General features: G+C 48.3%; 1 protein-coding gene across 1 annotated transcript in view; it reads left to right on the top strand.

Moving 5' to 3' along the window:
- ISCU (iron-sulfur cluster assembly enzyme) overlaps positions 1-2,044 on the top strand; it is a 2,569-nt gene extending 525 nt beyond the window's left edge. The window contains exons 2-3 of the mRNA XM_026657010.1: positions 673-766; positions 1,781-2,044. Coding sequence (XP_026512795.1) covers positions 673-766; positions 1,781-1,878 — 192 coding nt within the window. The 3' untranslated portion in view covers positions 1,879-2,044. The remainder of the gene's footprint in view (positions 1-672; positions 767-1,780) is intronic.
- Positions 2,045-9,337: the final 7,293 nt, after the last annotated feature.

The following is a 9,337-nucleotide window of genomic DNA, read 5'->3' as shown; positions in this document are numbered from 1 at the left end:
TGAATTTTTTTTCTAGAATGAGGGAGATTAAGAATCTCTTCCATCTCTATCATGGGAATTTGACTTTTCTAGTTCAGTAGTTTTAATTTCCATTTCTGGAAAGGCAGCTCTTACTTGGGTAGCTTGATGATTTTCAGAATGGCCATAGCTTACATAGCCAGAAATAATTTATGTATATTCTCTTCCACACAAGCACCATGACTTCTTCCAACAAATAAGAAGCTCTTGTGAGATTATTTAGGTTTCTACCTATCCTTTTCCCATCAGTCTAAAACATCAAGTTGTCAGTCTTATGCACATAGTGCCATACAGATGTAAATGCACAAACTGCCAATATAGGTTCCTTGTAAGGTCACAACCTAGAACACTAGTGTGTGCCTTGACTTCGGTCATCTGCAACTGTTCATTTGAAAACCTTTTCCTTAAATCTGGTATTTTGGGATGGAAGGAGAATGGGAAAGATGTTGATGGGGTGGTTATGTCAAGTTGTTTATACACAATCCTTTAAAATACTTGTGCACGATCGTTGAGTATAACACAATAATTCTTCCTATGTTTCTCTCTGAACCCCCATCCTGAAGGCTAGTCCTCAAAACACCCCTTTCACAAATCTGTGGCGCATGTACACCACCTAAGGTGTTTGGTGACAAGCAGTCAATCGTATATTAACAGGTTTATAAATTTCAGGTTGATGAAGCCTTGAAGATCAGAAATACTGATATTGCTAAAGAGCTCTGCCTTCCTCCAGTTAAACTACACTGTTCTAGTAAGTCACAAGTTAAATACCGATTGTTTAAACACTGAACTATTTTAAAAATTAAAATCTATGTTGTCAGACAAAGCCCAGAAACGTGGTACAACTTACTGCAATTTGCCTCTAGCTCTTATTATTGAGGTCTCTAGGTATTTGCAGAGGACTTACATGGGTGCATCAGGATGTACCTAGTGTTACCTGTCTTTTGAGTCTGCCATAAGTTCTCCCAAGTCAAGTGCCCAGTTCTACTGATCTCTTTTTAAAGGTGACCTGCAAAAGAAACAAATCGGGGGTTGGCTTGTTTTGGGAGGTACAATGAGGGTCTAGAAGACATTCTGCTTTTATTTTTACATTAGAAACCAGGTCTTTCATCTAGAAGAGTCTGTGGTGACTAGAGAACTAGTAAAGTGACATCAAAGAGCCAAAAATTGAAACCTGAGCTTTTAATCAGAAGGATTAAAATTGTCTGACCAATTTTCCTTCCTTCAAAATATTAGTCATGAACTTTAAAGATTCAGGACCTCTTCCCCCTCAATGTAAGTGTAAGTTCAGAAGCAAATGATGACCAGAGTTGACGTTTCTGATGCTGGTATGGCAAAGCAGAAAAGATGGCATAGGCCCTGTTTTTTAAAAAAAAACTCCTTTGTTAGCTCCTTTGAAAGGAAAAGGAACATAACCCAGATTAAGGATGTTGAATGAGATAGACGTGCAGTCGGTTGCCAAATGGAAGGGGAGGGGAAGGCGGGGGTGTCTGTCTAAAACGTCAGTTAATTCCTCAGACAATTAAAAGCATTTCCTCAACTAAGGAATAGTGCAGGCAGGAGCCAGGGCAAGCTTTGCTGTAGAAAAACACTTCTCCTGTATCCCAGTTGTGACCTGCAAGAAAATCTAGCCTTCTCTGTTTCTGCTAGTGTCCCTGCTGTATAGTCTTGCAGTGTATTTGACACATTTTTAGAAAGTGGATCATTTTTCCCCCCTTACTTACAAACAAGTTTCAAAGTGCTCGTTCTCTCTTTCGCTTTTCAGTGCTAGCTGAAGATGCAATCAGGGCTGCTCTGGCAGATTACAAGTTGAAACAGGATCCTAAGAAAGAAGGGCCAGAGAAGAAAGCAGACAAAGCCTAAACCTGTGTGAGACTGTAACGCTTGCTTTCTCATTCCACTGAAATGTACAGTGCAATTACTTTAGATGTTCGAGATGAGAACCAGTGCAGTACTAAATGAAGCTGTAAGACGCACAATGTTTCACTGTTCCACGTGTATTAAACCACCGTTGTGGTGCTCAAATTACTGGAATTTTTTTGAGCTTATTTCAGCACACGCTACTGTCCTATCTTGATTTCATATTAAGTGTACAGGTGAAGAGGAGAGAGCTCTGAGTGTGACAGTTGGGTTTTCAGCAATGAAAATCCTGGGGTTTCAAATGTTGCAAGGGCTAAAATTCATGGACTAAATGTATAGTTTTGTATAGAGAAGGGTTATATTGGAAAGTGTTTTGCCTTGATCTGAATGTTTATGCAGGAAATTGCAGATCAGTTTTATTGCATATGCTGTATATAATATATTAAACAATCTATGGCAATTCCTGTTGGGTACAGTTGTGTTGAAAGTCCATTTCACTCTGACTCTTTGGGGCATTCATATCCATCCACCCTACAGTTCAGTTCCTAGCATTTCAAAACTTAGGAAATATCTGTTTAGAGGCTACTTTAAAAAACACCCCTGTTTCATCCTATGGCATTTAACAACCAAAAACTGAATTGAAAGAGCAGGTAATGGCCACTAGGAGGCAGTACATTCATAAGCTGTTAAGAATAGGCAGGCACAATATACTGATTTTTCTAGTTCAAGTACCACTTTCGCCATCAGTCTATGCAGTAGTTTAAACAAGGGGTACCAAATGTGAGAGGTGGACCTTTGAACACTAGGTCACCAGGCAGGCTGGCCACATGGCACCTGGAATTTTTCCAGAAATGCCCTTTGGGTTTGTTTGTTTGTTTGTTTTTGTTTGTTTTTAAGTTTCCTTCCCTCAGAAAATGTTGAGTTTCTAACTTTTCATTTAGATTTAGAAACGAAAATTTTTTCCCAGCAAGGAAGTTCTGGTTCACTCCCATCTTAAAAAGGCAAATTAAAAACACATTTTATTAATAAATCCTTGTTTGGTGGGGCCTTGTCTAATGGGTTTTGAGTACTGGAAGCTGGCATTACTCCAGATGCTTTGTAAGCCTGTGTTAGGGGGTGGGAACAATGTTTGTCTATAGGCAACGTTATATCAAGAAAAAAGTGTGCTTTAGTATCAAATATTACACATCCCCTCCTTTCCGTATGAAGGGAGCAGGCACTGGGCCGTTCCTTCTCCAGTCTAATGCAGAAGAGGGTACTAGCCCATTAGTCCTGCAGGGGCTGAGGCTGTTCATGGGGGGAAACAGGAGAGAGAGCTGCTCAGAGGGAGGGTGGTGGGGAGGACCCTGGGAGGCAAGAGCCACCCAACCCACCCCAACTCCGGTAGGCTGGTGTTGACTAGGTCAGAGCCTGCACCACTGCTCGTGCCCACACGAGGGAAGCATGTGTGGGAGGGGTGTGGCCTACCTCTGTTCACCTGGCTATCAGTGATGCTAGAACCGTTTCTATAGTCCGGGTGCTGAAGGGTGGAAACCATGTATTTGGGTTATTACTGTTTCAAGCCAGGGGGTGCAGTACCACCCTCAGCACCTATACTGGCTGGGCTGGGTTAGCGCTGGCAGGGTGTGCATTAGGGTCCCTCCTACTCTCACCCAGTCTGTGACAGCTCTCCCAGGGCCTGTTCCTTTCAAGGGGCAGGGACCTCCAGAGTCTCTCAGGCTGCAAATGCACCGCGCACACACTATTTAAACAGCCTGGCTTCCGCTTGGTGCAGTGGTTTGCAGCACATGGCTGAAGAAAGCTGTAACCAATGGAGTATCATAGCAAACGCTGCCACATGGCTTCACTGAGCCCTTCTGTTGATTCACTTTTCCCGACCGCCCTATGAAATAAGCACATGAGAATTATTTGGCAGGTTTTTGGGGGTGGGGGTGCAGTATTGGCAGCCCCGACTGTTCAAAAATCATGCATCATCCCCAAATTCATGACATTGGCTCCAAAAAATCCATTTTTTAAATGTTCTGTTGAGTTTTTCAGGCTCCCTTTTGATTATTTAACTCCCCCTGCCCACCCCCACCTTGTGTGTAACTGACAAGCTGCCTCGCCACCTCTCCCAAATCTACGGGGAAAGGGGATTTTGGCCCCTGCTTCAGGAGCTCCTGCTGCTATCTGACGGCACAGAGCATCCAGCTTATCCCCAAAATTCCAATTAATTATATGCCTCCTACCCCCACATCTGCACATCCCCCAGCCCAGCAAATAATTCTGCTGCCCTCACACCCCTAATATCAGTTCTTCCCCTGCCTCAGTTCTCCACATCATTCTGCCCCCATTCATCACTTCTCCCCCCCAACATCAATTCTGCCCCCTAACCCCCCCTTCACCCACATCAGTTCTCACCCCAACGTCAATTCTGGTCCCCAGCCCCCCACATCAGTTCTCCCACTAGGATTGGCCTGGAGTCTCCCAGAATCAGCATCGATCTCCCGGAGACGCACTAGTGAAAGCAATCCAGGAGATTTTAATAGGGCTATTTTAAGAAAATGACATTGTCATGTTGGGGGGGAAATCTCCCAGAATAGCTTCAGTCGGAGTTGGCAAGCCTGTCTCCGACACACACAGCCCACTACATCAATTCTGCCTGCCCCGCACAGAGCCCAACAGATCAAGTCTTCTCCCATACATCAATACCATCCCCCCAGACTCCACATCAGTTCTGCCCCCACATCTGCCTGTCTTCCAGGTCCCAGGATTAATTCTGCCCCACATCAATTCTCCTCTCCCCCAGATCTGCCATCTCCCTGTCCCTCCAACCCCCAACCTTAGTCCTGCCCTCTCCTCCCAGTCTCCAAAGTGCAACCAACCCTGGTGAGTGCCCTAAGCCAGCCCAGGGGGCAACACTTAGCTCAGTTGAGGAACACCTTAAAGCTGAATGGGGCTGATAGCCAAGGCTTGAACCCCGAGGATCCCAACCTATGCTCTGGGAGGGAAGAGCTGTCTTCACCCCCCTCCCGGGGGCAGGCCAGACCCATGAGGATAATCCCCAAATTGACTCCCGTTAATTCTGTGGGGCACCTTCCATTGGCAGCACAACTGGGTCCATCCCATTTATACTGGTTGGCCGTGATGCTCTGGCAGGTGGGTCATGAGTCACTCACTTAACATGGCAGCACATGCAGGGAATCGTACTGCAGGGAACTGGAATAGCAACATGCCAGCTGCACCCTCGAACCCGTGTAAGGGCAGCTGGAAGCTGGCATACAGCCATTTTCAGGCACCTTCATGCTGTCGACCGAGGCTGCCTGGTGGGGTCCCAAACTCTGAAGCAGGCTCAGCAAATCCCCCATCCCTATGCTGCATTCACGGTACAGACAGCCCAAAGGTGTTTGCCCTACCACCCGTCCCTGTGCAAGTTTCCCTGTGACCTTAGCAGGTCAGTTCGGTGCAGGTTTGGGGAAGGGGGCGGGCCTGGGGACGATGGAGCATGCTCAGGCCCAGTATTGTAGATACAGGTCCCCTCCCTAGGCCCAGCTGGCCCCGTCTCTGGCCCCTTCCCCCCTTGTATGTGACAACACTCCCAAACGTATCATGGTGATTCTGGCCCCTGTTGCAGGCGCTCTCAGCCCCATCTGACCATGCCCCATTCTGCTCCCAATTTCCCATCAAGTCTGCCCTTTCCCTCCACCTCTGCTCCTCTTCCAGCTCTTGGGGCTCTTTACCCCCCTCCCCATCTTCCTGGGCTGGGTGTTGCAGGGAGGCAGGGGAAGGACCAGAGGAAATATCCTGTCTCCATTGCTCACAGGCGGGGCAGAGCTCCACTGGCAGCAGCTATGAGTGGCTGCTCTTCCCGGGGAGGCAGGGAATTGGGAAAAGCAGCCAATTAGAGGAGACTGAATCGCCAGCCTGCATCACATGACTGGCATAGGCATCGCAAGAGCTGACAGCACTGCATCTGTGTTGTATTTTGCAAAGACCAGTTGCTGGTGTGAGACGCACATGGGCCCTGCAGCGCTTGAAATAATTCATTGCTAGCTCCAGTTTCCAACAGAAAAATCTTTACAGTTGCTACAGTGCAGGTCACTTCTCAGGGTCTAGTGCAGGGGTGGGCAAACTACGGCCCGCAAGCCGGATCTGGCCTGCGAGCCGTTTTAAGCCAGCCTGCGAGCTGCACCATACGGCTCAGCCCCACTCCAGCGCTCTGGCCGGGACGCTGGGTCGGGGGCCACCCTACACGGCTCCCAGAAGCCACGGCATGGCCCCGCTCCGGCTCCTACGCACTCCAATGGGAGCTGCAGGGGCGGTGCCTGCAGATGGGGCAGCGCGCAGACCCGCCTGGCCGCGCCTCTGCACAGGAGCCAGAGAAGGGACATGCCACTGTTTCTGGGAGCCACTTGAGGTAAGCGCCACCCGGAGCTTACACCCCTGAGCCTCTCCCCATCCCCCAACCCCCTGCCATGATCCCCTTCCTGCCCTCCGAATCCCTCGATCCCAGCCCGGAGCCCCCTCCTGCACCCCAAACCTCTCATCCTCATCCCCACCCCAGACCCTGCACTGCCAGCCAGAACCTGCATCGCTTCCTGCACCCCTGCCCCAGCCCTGATCCCCCTCCCACCCTCCGAACCCCTCGGTCCCAGCCCAGAGCACCATCCTACACCCCAAACTCCTCATCCCCAGCCCTACCCCAGAGCCCGCACCCCCTCCTGCACCCCAACCCCGCCATACAATTTCTATTCCCCGATGTGGCCCTCGGGCCAAAAAGTTTGCCCACCCCTGGTCTAGTGACAGCTTCACAGCATCACCAGCAAGTCAAAACGTAGTTCCCATTGCAAGCGGATCCGGCACTGCCACCTCACACGGTTTTATCTCTGGCTATGTAATAATTGGTGTTTTGCTTAAATCCCCAGTTGCTGGAATCATGAGAGTCTCAGTTTCATTTTTTTCAAAATAAAGATTCTAGCCCGCTTGGTTGCCGAGAAGAGCTTTATAATCATGAAGCAAGTGCACCATAAAGGTTTGAAAACCAGAAGGCAATTTTAAAAACCCAGTTAGTATTGGGTGCTTTTGGGGGGCCTGACTCATGCTATTGGAATGGTTGGGGTTTGCAGTACTATAAAACCCTCCTGACAATAATAATAATAAATCCCTTCTGAGAAATAAACCCACAAAAGCAAAGAGATTCTGAGCTAAAAGTCTCTGTAGCCTCAAGAACATGGGCCTAGTGAAGGAAGCATGATACGTGTCAGGAGATCCTGCATCTGTGCGTTCTTCTCCCGTTCACTCCCCTGCCAATGCCCTGCAAAGTCCTGGGACAGGCCAAGCCTCCTCTAAGCTTTGGCCCGAGGCAGTCACTCACCACTCCCTACACTTCCCTTCCTCAGAATTCAGGTATGCATAAACTCCAGTGACTGGTGCTGGATGCATCAAACCTGAATGACCGTCTGGGGCTGGGTATGTGATTGATGGGGGCTCTGTGTTCATTTCTACCTCCCTGTGCATCATGAAGAGGGCTGTTTATCTCGCTCTACCCCTACAAGGGCCAGGAATTTGGGGGTCACCAACCCATCTTGTGGCCCCCTCTAGCCACTGAAAGGGACAGTAGTTCCATCCAGCAAAGTCGATGGAGAGGGAAACCACCAGGTGGGAATGGAGAAGTATTTTATGGGGACAGAGCCCTGTGAGAGACCTGGTGGATCCTCTGTAGGTTTGAATAATCACCCAAGCTCTGAATCTCCTGGGATTCTTCCACTACTGGAGTTATATGGAATCTGGTTCTGAAGAAGGGGTTCGGATGCTAGTTTGACATATTGTGTGCCTGCACCGACACTGGAATTTGCATGGCTTTTTATATTAGTCCCCTTGATGCCTCCGGTCAGAAGAGTCAGCTGTGCTTTGGGTGTGTAAACAGATACAATACAAGCGGTCTTACCTGCTAACACACCCATTATGCCCTCACTCCCAGTGCCCCAACCACTGGGTTAGAGTTTTGCCATTTACTTCAGTGGGAGAAGGAGCAGCCCTTACCGAAGACCGGTGCTGTATGAATTGCAGGGAGGTGCAAGATGCAAAGGCACTAGCCAAAGTTACAGTGAAACTAGGCCGTGTCTCAATGCATTTATCAAAGCCCTCCAGTTCCAAGGCAGGGGAAACACACACAAATATCGAGCAAAGACCGTTAATCCGTATCCCAGAGCAGATAAAACTTACCGAAAAGCTAAGAGCAGCTCCGTTGCCTTTTGCCAGACCTTGTTTATACGCTGTGTCCATTAGCAAACGTTTCATCTTTCACTTCCGTTCTGTGTCCTCAAAGCCGTGAGCTGACATATGGAACTGAACTGCATTCCGTACTGCCAGATTGCCTCATGGTAACTGGTTAATTAAAAAGAAAAAAAGAAAAAAACCCGAGGCACTTTATGTGCAAAGGGCTGCTGGGTTTCTTTGCAGTTTATCTGGTCCTCCTTGACGTGTCATCAGCCTTTGATCATTTCTACTAGGCACAGGTTCCAATCCTTTCCTTCCCTCGCTCTCAAGTACTGCCTCATAGCATTTGATACTGGGGTGCGTTTTATATTGTGAAGGGTTCAAATTACTTAAAGCCACCTTTTCCCTCTCTTGTCTAGGTCACAATGCATCCGGGGGGGGGGTCACTGCCCAAATCCCCCCTGCACAAAAAAAACCAAAAACCAATCAGCTTTTAGCTAATAACACCCAAGACCCACACCTAACACTCCCTCAATCCTAACTCCCAGCCTCGCCCAAAATCCATCTCCCACTCACTCATCACCCATTCAGAACCAAACAGGTGCAAAGGATTGTAGGGTATGGGTGCAAATTGTTGTGGGATCTGACCACAAAGAATTGTGGGAGGGGGATAATCAGGTCACTAAACAGAGACCAGGTTTAGAGTCACTGAAGGGGAGAGTCTGAGAGCTCCCATATTAGAGGAGAAGCTACTGTAAATTACTAACAGCAGTGGCCTGAGAGGAGCAAGGCCAATGGCAGAACTGAGCGTTGAATGGTGGGGGAGAACTCTGAGTTGTAGCAAAAGCCTTGGAATAAAAGAGAGAGAATGTAAAGAGGCAGGGAAAGTAGGTCGGCGGAGGGTGCATGTGGAAGTGGCCCTGTTCTGTTTCCATTGGCATGGCACAAAGGAGGTGTATTACGAGCATTTTGACTATTCATTTAATTGTGTTGCAGCTGTTTATTAAAGTGACCACAGTTTGCTTCCGATCGGCTCTATTTAAAACACAGGTGTGAGAGGGAGTGTTTAAAACCAAGGGAAAGCTTCAAAAAGCCCTGTCGTCCCAGCTTGGAGAGAGGTTCTGATTTGGTATTTCAATCCAGCAAGGAGGAACAATTGAAAAGGTGTGTGCATGCCCCCGCAGACATACCTAGCCACCTGCATGTGCCCCTACATGCACACACACACACACACACACACACACACACACACACACACACACAC

The sequence above is a fragment of the Terrapene carolina genome, unplaced genomic scaffold, assembly GCF_002925995.2.
Source record: "Terrapene carolina triunguis isolate 2854851 unplaced genomic scaffold, T_m_triunguis-2.0 Scaffold234, whole genome shotgun sequence".
In the NCBI taxonomy this organism is placed as follows: Eukaryota; Metazoa; Chordata; order Testudines; family Emydidae; genus Terrapene; species Terrapene triunguis.
Note: the sequence above shows the minus strand (reverse complement) of the source record. Positions and strands in the feature narration are given on the sequence as shown.